At 39.2% G+C, this 17824-nt stretch overlaps 1 protein-coding gene across 2 annotated transcripts in view; it reads left to right on the plus strand.

Moving 5' to 3' along the window:
• SLFN12 (schlafen family member 12) overlaps window positions 1–16847 on the plus strand; it is a 34210-nt gene extending 17363 nt beyond the window's left edge. The window contains exons 2-4 of one of the 2 annotated variants that reach the window (XM_061390363.1): window positions 8863–9941; window positions 11164–11244; window positions 15206–16847. In XM_061390363.1, coding sequence (XP_061246347.1) covers window positions 8888–9941; window positions 11164–11244; window positions 15206–15786 — 1716 coding nt within the window. In that variant the 5' untranslated portion in view covers window positions 8863–8887 and the 3' untranslated portion in view covers window positions 15787–16847. The remainder of the gene's footprint in view (window positions 1–8862; window positions 9942–11163; window positions 11245–15205) is intronic. The other variant, XM_061390364.1, reaches the window with a different exon arrangement.
• The last annotated feature ends 977 nt before the right edge of the window (window positions 16848–17824 follow it).

Consider the following 17824-nt stretch of genomic DNA (forward strand, 5'->3'; position numbering starts at 1 on the left):
ATCACCAACTCAATGGACATGGGTTTGGGTGGACTCTGGGAGTTGGTGATGAACAGGGAGGCCTGGTGTGCTGCGGTTCATGGGGTCGCAAAGAGTCAGACATGACTGAGTGACTGAACTGAACTGAACTGAACAATAGTAAGTGGTCAAAGGTAGTCAAGTGGATATATCAAGAAAACACAACATTCAAAACTGTAGGAAATTGCATGACATTTTTGCTTGCCCTTGGCTCAAACTCTCCCTGGCTTGGCAAGATCTTGGTATGGATGAGGTAGCAACTCAGTTCCCACTTCCCTCCTTGACATGGTGGTGCCAGAACAGGCCTTACTTGTGATATTATAACCTGTGTTAAAGACTGCCTGAGGGATGGTGTCCATATCGCCTCATTCAGACCCCAGGTGGGAAAAAGTGGCAGCCACTCTTTGTGAAATCTTCAAGGAGATTATAAACATACAGATGTCTAGGACGAAAAATTACAGTTGAAGACATACAATAACCATCTAAAGCCTGGAGAAGGAGCTGGGGTGGGATTTTGGGGAAATGAAGGTATTGCAAAGCAACTATGTATAAGGAGAAATTGAATAAAGCTCAGGTAGGACTTGTGATCAGTAAAAGACCTGAGAATTTCTTAACCTCTCATGGGAGACAGACTCACTATGCTCAGACCATGCTCAGCTAATCAGTGAAAGACTGCCCTGGCACAGAGGCAGTCTGCAAAGACTGGGAGAGGGGGCTGTTTTTTCAGATATCTGATTTTCAACAAAAACTTGTAAGGCATACAGAGAAACAGGAAAACATGGCCCATGCAAAATAAGAAGGTAGATTGGCAGAACTTTTCCCTGAGGAAACTCAGATATTAGACATACTAGATGAAGGCTTTAAAACAACTAGATTAAGTATGCTCAAAGAGCTAAAGGAAAAAATGGACAAAGAACTAAATAAATCAGGCAAACAGCATATTTACAAAGTAGGAATATCAACAAAAATAATAGAAATTATAAAAAGAAGACAATTTTTGAGATTAGTTGTTTGTCAGTTGCTTCATTTGCTATTATTTTCTCCCATTCGGAAGGCTGTCTTTTCACCTTGCTTATAATTTCCTTTGTTGTGCAGAAGCTTTTAAGTTTAATTAGGTCCCATTTGTTTATTTTTGCTTTTATTTCCAATATTCTGGGAGGTGGATCATAGAGGATCCTGCTGTGATGTATGTCGGAGAGTGTTTTGCCTATGTTCTCCTCTAGGAGTTTTATAGTTTCTAGCCTTACGTTTAGATCTTTAATCCATTTTGAGTTTATTTTTGTATATGGTGTTAGAAAGTGCTCTAGTTTCATTCTTTTACAAGTGGTTGACCAGTTTTCCCAGCACCACTTGTTAAAGAGATTGTCTTTAATCCATTGTATATTCTTGCCTCCTTTGTCAAAGTAGATGAATGGATAAGAAAGCTGTGGTACATATACACAATGGAGTATTACTCAGCCATTAAAAAGAATACATCTGAATCAGTTCTAATGAGGTGGATGAAACTGGAGCCTATTATACAGAGTGAAGTAAGCCAGAAAGAAAAACACCAATACAGTATACTAGCGCATATATATGGAATTTAGAAAGATGGTAACAATAACCCTGTGTACGAGACAGCAAAAGAGACACTGATGTATAGATCAGTCTTTTGGACTCTGTGGGAGAGGGAGAGGGTGGGATGATTTGGGAGAATGGCATTGAAACATGTATAATATAATATATGAAATGAGTCGCCAGTCCAGGTTCGATGCACGATACTGGATGCTTGGGGCTGGTACACTGGGACGACTCAGAGAGATGGTATGGGGAGGGAGGAGGGAGGAGGGTTCGGGATGGGGAACACATGTATACCTGTGGTGGATTCATTTTGATATATGGCAAAACCAATACAATATTGTAAAGTTAAAAAATAAAATAAAAATTTTTTAAAAATTTAAAGCAAAAAATTTTTAAATAAAAAAAAAAGAAGACAAATCTGGAGCTGAAAAATACAATAACTGAATTTAAAAAGTAGAGGAATTCAACAGTAGACTTGAGAAGGCGTAAAAAAAAATCAATGAATTTTAAGACAGGACAATTGAGATTATCCAGGTCGAAGAGCAGAAAGAAAAGAATGAAAAGAAGCAAACAAAGCTTTGGGGATTTGTGGGATATTATGACACAGAGCAATACACATTATGGGAGTCCAGAAGGAGAAGAGAGATTATTTGAATAAATAATGACTGAAAACTTCCTAAATTTGATGAAATATGTGAATCTACAGAAGAAACTCACACAATAAACTCCCAAGTAGGATAAACCCAAAGAGATTCACACCAAGACATCTTATGATCAAGCTATCAAAGGCAAAGTGAATCTTGAAAGTAGCAAGAAAGAAGCAACTTTTCATATCACAAGGGATCTACAGTAAGATTAATAGCTAGTTTCTCAGCAGAAAACCTCGGAGGCTAGAAGGCAGTGGGATGATATATATTTAAAATGTTAAAAAAAAAACAAACAAACAAAAAAAAACACCGTCAACTGAAAATTCTATCTCTGGAAAAACTGTCTTTTAAAAATAAAGGAGAAATTAAGATAGTCCCAAACAAAAGCTAGAGGAATTTGTTTCCACTACACTGGCCATAAAGGGAATGCTGAAGGGAATTCTTCAAGTTAAAGAGCAAGGATGTCAGACAGTAATTCTAATAACAGTTATTGGTAAAAGAAAATATGTAGACAAATACTACAAAAGTATTATTATAATTTTGGTTTGTAACTTTTTATTTTCTACAGAATTTAAAAGAAAAATGCATAAGTAATATAAATCTAGGTTATCAGTACATAGTATATAAAGATACAGTTTGTGACATCAGTAACATAAAGTGAGGGAGGGAGGAGTTATAAAGAGGTAGAGTTTTTCTATTTGACTGAAGTTAAATTGGAATGAATTTAAGACAGATTGTCATCATTTTAAAATGTTATATATAAGGTTTCCCTGGTGGCTCCCAGTGGTGAAGAATTTGCCTGCCAATGCAAGAGACACAGGTTCGATCCCTGATTGGGAAGATCCCACATGCTGCAGAGCAACTAAGCCCATGCACCACGACTATTGCGCCTGTGCTCTAGAGGCTGGGAGCTGCAAGTACTGAAGCCTGAGTGCCCTAGGACCCGTGCTCTGCAACAAGAGAAGCCATTGCAATGAGAAACATGCACCCTGCAACTAAAGAGTAGCCCCCGCTCGCCGCAACTAGAGAAATGCCCACACAGCAATGAAGACCCAGCACAGCCAAAAATAAATAACAGTATTAAAAAATAAACTCTTCATCAAATCCTCTGGGTTTGAGACACATAGTTAAAAAAAAGTCCCAACACCCATTTATGATTAAAAAACTCTCTGCAAGCTAGGAATAGAGGGGAATTTCCTCAAATTGATAAAGAAGACCTACAAAAAAACCTACAGCTAACACCCTACTTAATGGTGAGAAATTTGAAATTTTCCCACCAAAATTAAGTTGAGGTAAAGATATCCCCTCTCACTACTTTTTTTCAACATTATATTGGATGTCCTTACTAAAATAATAAAAAAAGAAAGAATAAAATTATACAGATTGGGAAGAAGAAATAAAGTTGTACCTGTTCACAGATGACAATCATTTATGTATAAAATTGAAAGAATAAATAATAAAAACTACTGAAACTATAAACAGTTATAGCAGGTTTTCAGGATACAAGGTTAATATACAAACATCAGTCATTTTCTTATATATTTGCAATGAACAGTGGAATTTGAAATTAAAAACACAATACCACCTACATTAGCACCACCCAAAATGAAATACTTAGGTATAAATCGTTAAAAATATGTAAAAGATACGTAAGGGAAACCACACAACAGTGATGCAAGAAATCAAAGTAGAGCTAAATAGAGATTCCATATCTGTGAATAGGTTTCATATTGTCACAATCTCGGTTCTTCCCAACTTGATCTATAAGATTCAATGCAACCCCAATCAAAATCCCAGCAAGTTACTTTGTGGATACCAAAAAACTGATTCTATAGTTTATATGGAGAGAAAAACAGAACCTCAAATAGTCAACACAATATTAAAGGAGAAGAACAAAGTTGGAGGACTGATACTCCCCAACTTCAAGAAAGTACTTTAACTTCAATAAAACTACACTGGTTCAGGCAGCATGGTACTGATGAAAGAATAGAAAGAGATCAATGAAACAGAATAGAGAACTCAGAAATAGATGTGCATCAATATGGCCAGCTGATCTTTGACAGAAGAGCAAAGGCAATACAATGGAGTAAACATAGTCTTTTCAACAAATGGTGGTAGAACTACTGAACATCCACATGGGAAATTAAAAAAAAAAAGGCATGTAGACACGGTAACCTTATACACTTCACAAACATTAACTCAAAGTGGATCATGGGATGTATTAACAAATGTAGAATTCAAAATGATAAAACGCCTAGAAAATAATCTAGGAGAAAACCTCAGTGACCTTGGCTGACGGTGACTTTTTAGATACAACACCAAGGGCATGGTCCATGAAGTAAAGAATTGATAAATTGGACTTCATTAACATTAAAAAATTTCTGCTCTGAAAAGAAAATGTCAAGAGAATAAGACAAGGCACAGACTAAGAAAAAATACTTCCAAGAGACATAGTTATTGTATTGTTATCCAAAATATGCAAAGAACTCTTAAAATTCAACAATAAGAAAATAACTATTTTTAAAAATGAGCTAAAAAATCTTAACAAGCATTCAGCAAAGAAGATATACAGATGGCAGATAGGCATATGAAAAGATGATCCACACCATATGTCATCAGGGAAATGCAAATTAAAACAAGATTCTACCACTTATCTGTTAGAATGGCTAAAATCCGCAACACAGAGAACACCAAATGTTGGCAAGGATGTGAAATAACAGGAACTCATATTCATTGCTGATGGGAATGTAAAATGGCACAGCTACTTTGGAAGACAGCTTGGCAATTTCTTACAAAACTAAACATACTCTTACTGTATAATCCAGCAATTTTGATCCTTGGTATTTTTCCAAAGGAAATTAAGTTTTATGTCTCCACAAAAACCTGCACATAGATGATTTAGCAAACCTATTCATAACTGCCCAAACTGGGAAGCAATTAAGATACCCTTCAGTGCTCAGTCGCTTCAGTCGTGTCTGACTCTTTGTGACCCCATGGACTATAACCCACTATGCTCCTCTGTCCATGGGATTCTCCAGGCAAGAATACTGGAGTGGGTTGCCACTCCCTTCTCCAGTAGATGTTCCCGACCAAGGGATCGAACCCATGTCTCTTCATGTCTCCTGCTTTGGCAGGCAGGTTCTTTACCGCTAGCACCACCTGGAAAGCATCCTTCAGTAGGTGAATGGATAAATAAACTGTGGTGTATTCAGGCAATGGAATATTATTCAGTGCTAAAAATAAGTAAGCCTGGGTGGGAGGGGAATTTAGGGGAGAACAGATACATGTATGTGTATGGCTGAGTCCCTTTGCTGTTCACCTGAAGCTATCACAACATTGTTAATTGGCTGTACCCCAATACAAAATTTAAAGTTTTTTTTAAAAAAATAAGTGAGTTATCAAGCCATGAAAAGACACAGAAGAACCTTAAATGCATATTATCAAGTGAATGAAGTCAATTGAAAGGACTAACTGTATGACTCCAATTATGCAACATTACGGGAATGGCAAAACTAAGACAGTGAAACGATCGGTAGTTGTCAGGGATTGAGGGTTCCGGGACGAGAGCAGGCGGAGCACACAGGATTCTGGGGGCAGTGAAAGCGTTCTGTATGATAGTATAATGATGGATACATATTATTGTACATTTGTCCAAACCCATAGGAAATTCAACACCAAGAGTGAACCCTAAGGTAAACTATGGGGAAAAAATAAACACAAAGGAAGGCATTAAAATAGGAAATGAGGAAAACATAGGCACCACCCTTGTGACCTAACCACATCACACCCCAAACATCATCACACTGGAGATTAGGTTTCAACATGTGAATTTTAGGGGCACACAAACATTCAATTTATAGTTCCAGGATATTCTCTGGAACCAGGATCCAGTCATGAGGTCCCAGGACATGTCAGTGTGAGTCCCGGGGCTCCTTAGGTAGACGCCGTTGAGAACTGCAAAGGGAGGAAAGTTGGACCTGAAACCTTACAGTGTTGTCCAGGCTTGGGCAACCTTCCAGGATGATATTGCTGGCCCTGGCTGGTCCCAGGCACTGGGAGGGCTCAGAAAATTTCATGGAAGACATTCCAGAGCATGAAGAGTGCTCTGCACCCCGGAGGTTCAGAGTCCACGGCAGGAACCAGCCCCAGACCTTTCCTCTTGGTGTTCTGAGTAGGAGCCCTCACCTGATTACCTGTAGGTTGAAAACAACCACACTAAACTTCCTGATGGGTTCCCTGGTGAGTCAAACAGTAAAGAATCTGCCTGCAATGCAAGAGACCTGGGTGCCATCCCTGGGTTGGGAAGATCCTCCCTGGAGGAAGGTATGGCAACCCATTCCAGTATTCTTGCCTGGAGAATCCCCATGGACAGAGGTTGGGGTCCATGGGGTCGCAAAGAGTTGGACACAACTGAGCGACTCAGCACACAGCACAGAGAGTTATTTTCTATGTCCACAGTTTTAATGTCCAAAGCAGACCCAGAGTTATTTTCGATGTCTCAGTTCTGGCTGCTATAACAGAATTATCCTAGACTGGGTGGCTTATAAGCAACAGAAATTTATTTCTCACAGTTCTGGAGGCTGGGAAGTCCAGGATCAAGGTGCCAGTGTGGTCAGGTTCTAGTCTGGTTGAAAAGAGGGTCCTCTTCTGGTTGCAGACTACTGACTTTTCATGACATGGTAAAGAGCAGAGAGGAGAAGCAAGCTGTCTTGAGATTCTTATAAAGGCATTAATTTTATTCATGAGTGCTCGAACCTTATGACCTCATCTGATCCTAATTACCCCCCAAAGGCCCCACTTTCTAATATCTTCAGCATGGTAGGGCAGGGTTTCAGCATATGAATTTTGGAGGCACACAAATGTTCAATCCATATAGTTATTTACATATGATCAAAAGCTTATGGAGACTGAGGTGGTCTCTACAACCTACAGCTGAGCCTCCTCAGGATTCTGGTCCAGCAATGGATAGGAGTATTTGGACCCTTTATATTCTTTCCCGGTGTAGTGACTCCTACCTGTGATAAACTTTACACTCAGTTGTCTCTAGGCCATATGCTGCTGCTAAGTCACTTCAGTCATGTCCGACTCCATGCGATCCCATAGACGGCAGCCCACCAGGCTTCCCCGTCCCTGGGATTCTCCAGGCAAGAACACTGGAGTGGGTTGCCATTTCCTTCTCCAGCGCATGAAAGTGAAAAGTGAAAAGTCAAAGTGAAGTCATCCAGTCGCGTCCGACTCTAGCGTCCCCATGGACTTTATAGCCCACCAGGCTCCTCCATCCATGGGACTTTCCAGGCAAAAGTACTGGAGTGGGGTGCCATTGTCTTCTCCCTAGGCCATATAGCAAAGCTGTAATCCCAATAGGCCTTAAAGGAACAGAGCTAATGGATTATGTATATAGTTATACTAAAGCAGACGTTTTTGTATATGAGAATTTTACCTCATTGAAAATATGTGGCTGTGTGATATCTGATAGAAAATGGATAGAAAATAGAAAATCTTAAAAAAAAAAAAAAAAAGAAAATCTTGACCCACCTTGCTTAAGATCAATGGCCAAAATTTGTGAATCTGATTCATCCTTGCAGGAAGGAAAAATTACTAAAATGGCATATTGCACCGAGGCAACATTGTAAAGCAATGTTTCTTCAGGACTAAAAAAAAGAAAACAGTGGTATATTGCTAGATGTCTTTATACTCCCAATTATAATGTCCCCAAAGGATTCCTCAATAAGATAATTAAGATAAAGTTGAAATCATTTTAAAAATTAAAATATATGTAATATATAAAGCTAAAACTTGGTTCACTGAGATCAGAAATATAGATAGGCTCTCCTCAGGGCCTTATTTAAGAAAAGAAGAGAGAAATAAGTTTTATTTATATATATATATATATATATATATATATATATATATATATACATATATGGAATTAGAAAGGATATAATGGTATGGGGAGGGAGGTAGGAGGGGGGTTCAGGATGGCAAACATGTATACACCCGTGGCAGATTCATGTTGATGTACGGCAAAACCAATACAATATTGTAAAGTAATTAGCCTCCAATTAAAATAAATAAATTTATATTTAAAAAAAGAAAGGATATAATATAAACAGATAAAAATGAGATTCAAACAATTAGAAGAGGGTCATATAAAACTATGGTAAAATATTGAAAAATTTTAGAGGAGTGGAAATTATCACCTTAGTTCAAAATATGTTAAAAAAAAAAAAACATACTTTGTATGTATCCCCAGTGGGATATCAGATCAGATCAGTCGCTCAGTCGTGTCCGACTCTTTGCGACCCCATGAATCGAAGCACGCCAGGCCTCCCTGTCCATCACCAACTCCCGGAGTTCACTCAGACTCAAGTCCATCCAGACAGTGATGCCATCCAGCCATCTCATCCTCTGTCATCCCCTTCTCCTCCTACCCCCAATCCCTCCCAGCATTAGAGTCTTTTCCAATGAGTCAACTCTTCACATGAGGTGGCCAAAGTACTGGAGTTTCAGCTTTAGCATCATTCCCTCCAAAGATAGGATAAAGCAAAAGAAAGAATTTTGCTGGGTTTGCCTCACAATACAGAATCTGCTATCTCTTCTGTTCAGGTCCTATTTTAAATGGCTGTCTGTTTTACAGAAAAGAATCTCTGCTTGGAAATTGAATGGCTCCTGAGAAAATGACCATCTGTATTGTTTTGGACGCTAACTACCCGGAGCTGGTTCTAGATGTGGGAAAAGTCACTTTGGGGGAGAAGAATAGAAAAAAAATGAAAGATTCTCAACTGAGAAAAAAGCAGAATGAAAGCCTCTCAAAATGTGTGATTACTTTGCTGAATTCTGGAGGGGGAATAAGCAAGATTGAAATTGAGAATGAAGATTATAGTTATGAAAAAGATGGAATAGGATTAGATTTAGAACATTCTTTAGCCGATATGGTTCCAATTGTTCATAAATACTTTGACTTTATGAAACAAGGTAAATATTTTCTGATTTTTGTCAAATCGTGGAGCTCCAAAATCCCTGGGATGAAGATTGCCACCTTGAGTTCCAATTTGTACAAAAGAGATATAACCTCTGTAAATGTCATGAATGCTACCGTGGCACTGGAATTCCTCAAAGACAGGGTAGAAACTAGAGAGAGATTTTCTTTAACGTCAAAATCATCTTCAAAGAGGTGCCGAGAAGAAACAGAAGAAAGTAGCACAAAAGCCTTGGCTTCTGATTTTTTTAATAGGACGCAACTCAGGTATAGAGAAAAACTCACCTTCACTGAATCCACATATGTGGAAATTAAAGACTTCTCAACACAAAAGCTGTTGCAACGCATTAAAGAGATTCTCCCTCAATATGTTTCAGCGTTTGCAAATACTCGTGGGGGATATTTGTTTATTGGTTTAAGTGAGAAAAAACAAGAAGTAATTGGCTTTAAAGCAGAGAAGAGTGACCTTGACAAGATAGAAAGAGAAATAGAAAAATGCATCAGCGAGTTGCCTGTCTATCACTTCTGTATGGAGAAGAAGAAGATCAATTATTTATGCAAATTCCTTGAGGTATACGACGAAGAAAGTCTTTGTGGATATGTCTGTATGCTCAAAATAGAGCCATTCTGTTGTGCAGTGTTTGCCAAAAAGCCGGATTCCTGGCATGTGAAAGACAATCAAGTGAAGCAGCTGTCCGTGGAGGAGTGGGTGCAGTTAATGATGGATCCTGAACCAGGTGAGGAAGGGGGGGTAGAAATAATGGTGCATTTGGCTGCAGCACGAAGGATTTTTGTTCTCTGAGATTGGGGGCAAGATCAATAGTCCTCAGATTTCAACACCTAATTTACTAATCTTTGGTAGATACATGCAATAGTTAGCTATCTCTACCTGTTTAGAAGGTAGTTATTCCATACACAAAAGTACATTATCTTCTCTCCATAGCACTACCTGGTGTAATTTTTCTTCCCCATCACATCTACTCACTTTCAAGGAAAGCCTGTGAATTCCTTCTCCCTTTTCCTTTGGAGCTCAGTTTCAGTAACTGACCATTTCTTTCTCTCAGGAACACTTGCCTCTTTAATGTACTTGCTCTTTCATCTTTCTTTACACTTTCCCTTAAAACCTCTTCCCTCTTCCTCTCCTGTTTCTTCCATTTGTGGACTAACATATAACCCTAAATTGGACTGATAAGAAAAGGCTAATGTTGGTATTTTATCTGATTTTTGGAAAAGAAAAGCCTCCAGTGAAATTGGACCAACACTAGCAACTTAAAAATCTCTGAAATTGCAAGGCTCATTCTTAGAATCTGCCCAAAATTAGACTCTCCTTCACTAGCCCTCATGTCTTCTAATTTTAATTGCTTTTAAAATGAGCCCAGTTATATGGTAATGTATTCGATTACTATTCATGCACTTTCCTATTCATATTCAACATAGTATGTTTCAGTAGCCTCAAGGAATAAATCTATAACTTATGTCTGACCTGGGAATCTATCCACAATCAGTTCAGTTCAATTCAGTTGCTCAGTCGTGTCTGACTCTTTGAGACCCCATGAACCACAGCACACCAGGCCTCCCTGTCCGTCACCAACACCCGGAGTCCACCCAAACCCATGTCCACCGAATCGATGATGCCATCCAACCATCTCATCCTCTGTCATCCCCTTCTCCTCCTGCCTTCAATCTTTCCCAGCATCATGGTCTTTTCCAATGAGTCAGCTCTTCGCATCAGGTGGCCAAAGTATTGGAGTTTCAGCTTCAACATCAGTCCCTCCAATTAACACCCAGGACTGATCTCCTTTAGGATGGACTGGTTGGATCTCCTATCCACAATATTTAACAACATTTCTATTGGGAAAATGGGGTCATTTCTAAGCAGACTTTAGATATACAAAGCATTTAGTTGATATAGTAAGCATTTAGTTGTGACAAATTAAGAAAGTGGTTTTGTTTTTTAAGATTTTCCCAGGTTGTTTGAAGAGATGAACTTTCAACGAAGTATGTTATCACCAATTCCCCATGATTGGTCTGTTGATAAAGGTAAGAATTTAGAAAGTCAGCAGCAGAGATATCACTTTAGAGGTAATTTAATTAGGGTTTCTTTGGACTTGTATGTCTTTTCAAATCTCCTCTTCAAATAAGCTCTGTCTTGAAACTTATCATTAAAGCATATTCTGGCATTCAGGGAATGCTTTTGGTGTTTTTAGCATGGACTATATCAAAATGTAATATTTTAGGCTTTTTCTTGGTGTAATAGGAGCTCCTTTCATTGGAAGTAAGAGAAACCCAAGTCAACTTAGTTTAAACAAAAAGGAAATCCATCATGTCAGGAGGAAGTCTATATTGAGACCCAGCTTCATACACAGCTATATTCCATTATTGAAGAAAGACCAACAATACTCAGAATCTCTGATTTACCTGTTTTTGTTGTTATTACTTATGGGCAACATGTTTGTTGTTTTCTGCTGTATACACAATGTTACCTTGAATATTTTTGTTCAGTCTTCTGTCGCATATTTGTGAAAGTTTTTCTAGGGTGCACACCCAGGAGTAGAATTGCTAGGTCAGGAAGTATATGAGTATCCAAGCAATAGGATAATGCCAGATTGTTCTCCAGAGTAGATGAGTCACTTTACTCCCACCAGCATGTTAGAAATGGCACATCTTCTCCAATTGTCAGCTTCTCTTCATCTTTCTTTTCGTCCTCCTTTTTCCCACTCAAATAAATGTAAAATAGTATCTGCTTACATCTGCATTTCCCTGGTTGTTAATTTGGTTGAGCATCTCTTCGTGTACTTACTGTCTGTCTGTATTTTATTGCCTATGAAATGCCTATTCTGTCGGTTGCCCATTTTGCTATTAGGTTTTTGTCTTTTTCCTGTTGATATGTAGGAGATTCTAGAATCCAGATCGTCTTCTGATCACAGGTATTACAGGTTACAGAAATCTTCTCCAAGTTCGTAGCTTTTGTTTTCTCTTTTCTTGAGGCTGCTGCTGCTGCTAAGTCACTTCAGTCATGCCTGACTCCTTGAGGCATATGATGATTATCAGCAGCTTGATACTTTTGCTGATTGTGACTTAATTCAAAATAGTCCAAGTTACCAATATTTAAAATTTCTGTTTCACTGCTCTTTCTGCTTTGTGTATGAGATCCTCTCTAACCAGTAAGTTAGAACCATATTTCCTTTCATTTTCTTCTAAAAGTTTTAGGGTTTTGCACTTTATGTTTAACATTTAAAGCCTCAGTCTATCTCAGTAGTGATGTAAGGGTGGTATTTCATTTTATTCCATGTGGATAACCGCTTTGTTGGTTTTCATTCACTAAGTTGTATCTAACTCTTTGCGACCTCCCTGGACTATAGCCCACCAGGCTGCTCTGTCCATGGGATTTCCTAGGCAAGAATACTGGAGTGGGTTGCCATTTCCTTCTCTAGGGGGATCTTCCCAACCTAGGGATCAAACCTGTGTTCTCCTGGCTTGGTAGGCAGATTCTTTACCACTGAGCCCCCAGGGAAGCCCAGTAACCACATTACCCAGCTCCAGTTACTGAACAGTTCCCATTTTCACCCACCAATTTGCCATGCCATCTCCAGCAATATTACTAGGTATATGTATAGCTTTGTTTCTAGAATCCATATTATGTTCATTTGGTCAATTTGTCTGTCCTTATACACACTATACTGTCTTAATATTGTAATATTGTTCTAAGTACTTAGCAGGGCAGGGCTCCTTACTATTACTCTTTTTCTTTGAGAGTGTTTTGGCAATTTGAATCATTTAATCTATGAAACAAATTTTAGAACTGTTTTAAGTGCCTCAAAAAGCCCTTTAAAGATTTTGATTGCAGTTACACTGAATATATAGATTTCAGAAGTGGCATAGTGGCGTTATTTATATCAATTGGTCTTTGTACAATTGAACATAGGTTTTTAAAATGTTTTGTTGTTGTAATTGATGTTACCTTTTTGTTTGGCTGCACTGCTTGGCTTGCGGAATCTTAGTTCTCTGACCCAGAACTGAATTTGTGCCCTCAGGAATGAATGGAGGTACAAAGTCCAAACCACTGTACCACCAGGGAATTCTCAATGTTTTACTTTAAAAGTTACATTTTTTTCTTATTTGTCACTAGTGTGTAGAAATGCAACTGATTTTATATATTGATTTCACACCACCTTGTTAAAATTTATTTTAAATAATTTGTTCATAACATTGCTTTCCTGACCTAAGAAAATATCATTAAGGTCATTATTTTGAATTCCCTGTTGGGTAAATCACTTGGCTCTACTTCATTAGGAAAAGGTTTCTGGAGATGTGTTTTGTTCTTTAATTTTGAGCATAATCCCATTTCTTCTCTTTTCTTGACTGTGTTGGTTTCTGCACATTATATAAAGCAGCCGTTTTCACAGACGGACATCAAATAGGAGATGAATTCACTAAGTAGTTCAGCCAGACATTCTGGGTGCCTCTCAAAGCGTTGTGCTCATTTAAGCCGCTAACACTTTGTTCCTAGTGTTTGTAAGCCAAGTCCCACCAGTGCCCTGATTAAGGGAGGGTGGAAGCCAGTGCCTCAAGTTGTAGCCAGAAAAGTTGAGGCACTAGATGTGTGTCCCGATTCTTCCTCTCCTTAGGGAAAAGCTGATAGATGGCTTTTATCACCCGATTGCTCTTTTATTTTTCTTTCATTTTTATTTGTTTATTTATGGCTGTGTGGGTCTCCGTTGCTACACATGGGCTTTCTCTAGTTGCTGTGAGCAGGGGCTGCTCTCTAGTTGCAGCACAGGGCCTTCTCACTGCAGTGGCTTCTCTGGCTGTGGAGCGCAGGCTCTAGGGCACAAGGGCTTCCATGGTTGTGGCGCACAGGCTCAGTTGCAGCAGGGGGCTCCTGCGTGCGTGGGCTCAGTAGTTGTGGCGCATGGGCTTAGTTGCCCTGTGGTATGTGGCATCTTCCTAGACACAGTAGGGGAAAGAGAGGGTGGGACAAATTGAGAGACCAGAACTGAAACATATATATTACTGTATGTACAATAAGACAGCAAGTAGGAAGTTGTTGTATAACCCAGGGAGCTCCACCCAGTGCTCTGTGACAACCCAGAGGGGAGGGATGGGGTGGAGGTGCAGGGAGGTTCAAGAGGGAGGGGACATGTGTATACTATGGCTGACTCATGTTGCTGTGTGGCAGAAACCAACACGACGTTGTAAAGCAATTATCCTCCAATTAAAATAAAAGGAAAAAACTACAGAGGCTCTGGAAGATGCTACATTCCTCCAAAGGGGATTGTATTTCTTTCTGCAGGTAGATAGAGTACCAGTGATAACCTTGATTCTTTGTTTTAAGATTTGTTTTATGCTTTTCTAGAAAGAATATCTTTAAATTTTGCCCTTACCATTACTAGGTCATGGCTCTTCTTGAGTCTCAACTCAAAGTCTGAGGTGTTTACCACGGGCCTTCCACTTTTCAGGGACTCGAATTCCGGTCTAAGTCACCCTACCACCATGAGGTTGATAAAACTCAGGTTCAGCTCTTTTTAACCTCCCACTAACAATTTCTTCTGGGTTTTCTCACCCTGTATCTGCCAAGTGAGTTGAAGGAAATGTGAATGTAGAGTTTGACTGCTTTTCTGCAGTTTTATCTTAGATTTTCCCTTTCGAATTATAGTTCCTCTGGTAGCCCCGAATGCCAGTCTCTTTTTCCTCAGCCTAATAAAACTGGAGATTTATGCTTGGGCTGTATTTACCCATGACATGATATGGAAAATATCCTCAGGCAAAAAGCTGGGATGAATGTGGTGCTACTTTCTGTGTTTCCATCAAATATTGTGACCCTTTAAGTCCTGCTTGTGTTGGTTGCTCTCTAGTTCTTTAAATTTCTGTTTTTATATTTTATACAACTTTCGTAGTTGTGTTTGGTGGGAGGGGTTGGTCTGGTACAAGCTACTTTGTCATGGTTGGAATTGGAAGCTTCCAGTATTTAAAAATTTATTATAATTATTTTCATACCTAGTGCCATCAGAAAAGGTGACATATATCCCAGAAATCCTCTACAAGAGACTGTTCTCACAACATGAAGGACTTGCACAGTTGATATGTAAAGAGATGGGCTCTGTTCATCAAGGTACATTGATCTTTTCTAAGAGTTGGTCTTTGGATCTGGACTTGCAAGAGAACCAGAGCGTCATCTGTGATGCACTTCTAATTTCCCAAGACCGTCCACCAGTCTTATACACCTTCCTCAGGGAACTGAATGAGGAACCAAAAGGCTATTCTATACAAACTGCCTTAACTTTAAAGAAGAAACTGGTAAAAATTGGTGGCTACACTGGGAAAGTGTGTGTCATGACAAAGATCTACTGCAGTGAAGAATCTTCTACATTAACTGAAGGCAGTGCGAGACTTCTTCATGATTCAAGCTTATCTGCCATCTACCCTAAGTCCTACACCCTCATAACCAGTCAAACAATGAACGATTTAAAGAAGGCCCTTTTCATAGTCTTGAAGAGACTTGGAACTTTAAGTGATAAATTTGATTCTGAGATTTTTCAACACCTCTTGAGCAATCAGCATGGATTACTTTCTGAGGAATGACAAAAGGTTGTTTAAATATCATCCAGTTCAGTTCAGTTGCTCAGTTGTGTCCGACTCTTTGCAACCCCACAGACTGCAGCACGCTGGCTTCCCTGTCCTTTACCATCTCTCAGAGCTTGCTCAAACTCATGTCTATCGAGTTGGTGATGCCATTCAATCATCTCATCCTCTGTCGTCCCCTTCTCGTCCTGCCTTCAATCTTTCCCAGCAACAGGTTCTTTTCTCATGAGTCAGCTCTTTGTATCAGGCGGCCAAAGTATTTAGCTTCAGCACCAGTCCTTCCAATGAATATTCGGGACTAATCTCCTTTAGGATGGACTGGTTGGATCTCCTTCCAGTCCAAGGGACTCTCAAGAGTCTTCTCCAGCACCACAGTTCAAAAGCATCAATTCTTCAGCGCTCAGCTTTCTTTATGGTCCAATTCTCACATCCATACATGACTACTGGAAAAACCATAGCTTTGACTGGATGGACCTTTGTCGGCAAAGCTTTTTAATATGCTGTCTTGGTTTGTCGTAGCTTTTCTTCCAAGGAGCAAGCGTCTTTTAATCTCATGGCTACAGTCACCATCTGCAGTGATTTTGGAGCCCAAGAAAATCTTGCACGAAGCTCATCTGAATCATTAAAAGTAGACCAGGCTACAAAGATGTTTTTCATTATGTCGTCAATGTTGTTCTCAAATAATGTGAAAATATACCTCTAAAAAGCTTTACAAAGAAAACAACTTGATAGGATCTTGGAAAGTCTAATTTAATTTTCAATTTATTTCTTTCTAAATGGTTTTCATAGGTGTTACTCAAGACTTTTTGTTGTTGTTTAGTCTCTAAATTGTGCCCGATACTTTTGCAACCCCATGAACTGTAGCCCACCAGGCTCCTCTGTCTGTGGGATTTCCCAGGCAAGAATACTGGAGTGGGTTGCCATTTCCTTCTCCAGGGGATCTTCCCAACCCACGGATGAAACCTGCATCTCCTGCTTGGCAGGCAGATTCTTTACCACTGAGCCCTCTGGGAAGCCCCTTTAAAAGTTATTAGGAAAGTTAATTTGTTAATTACTCTGTGCACAGAGTAATTTACTCTGTGCATAGTTCATGGATAAGTTTTCTTCCACTTTTAAGTTATGAAAACTTTCAATACTTTTAACAACAACAATGGAAATTTCCAAGACGTACCCAGAAAACCTTTGTAACTTAGAAAAGATTATAATTGATGATGTTTACAGTCTTTATAAGGAAATGAAGAATCCAAAATTTTTCCCCCTCCCCACAAAATTCTCTGAATCTTCTTGGACTACTTTTACACTGTTCACTTGGAGAAGTTATGACTTTTCTAACTGCCCAGCTGACATCCTTAAGAACTCAGCAGAATAGTCGCTTTAACATGCAGAATTGAAGATGATATGGAGAGTCTTCCAGACAAACAAAATGTAAAGAAGTTCATCACCACTAGACTGCTGGTGACAAGGACTTAAGCTGAAATCAAAGGGTGCTAATTAGTACAGATGTCTCTGTCTTAAAATGGTTCGACTTAGGATTTCTTGACTTTACGATGGTACGGGAGCAATTCGCATTCAGTAGAAACTATACTTCGAATTTTGAATTTTGATTTTTTCCTGAGCTAGCCATATGCGATACAGTATTTTTGTATGATGCCGGGCACTGGCAGTGAGCCACAACTCCCAGTCAGCCATGTAGTCACGAGGGTAAATAACCAGCGCTCTATAGTGTATTGTGTTGCTTCCTGCTTCTGATGTGAAGAAGAGGAAAGCAATTACTCTTGAGATGAAACTCGATTTCCCTGCATCAAAGTGGCAATTCAGTAATGGCCATTACGTGTGAGTTCGGACTTTTGCAATTGATGATCTCGACCATCTTAAAGGATAAGTGAATCGGTGATACAGTGAAATTGTCAGCATTGGTTAAATCCACTGTCTTTGCGAAGAAATTACCTGGGCTAATCGATGATATGGGAAAATTTCTCGACACTAGAATGGAAGATCAGATACAGAAGCGCATACCACATAGTCTACTGAGGCAAGT

The sequence above is a fragment of the Bos javanicus genome, chromosome 19 (assembly GCF_032452875.1).
Source record: "Bos javanicus breed banteng chromosome 19, ARS-OSU_banteng_1.0, whole genome shotgun sequence".
Classification (NCBI taxonomy): Eukaryota; Metazoa; Chordata; class Mammalia; order Artiodactyla; family Bovidae; genus Bos; species Bos javanicus.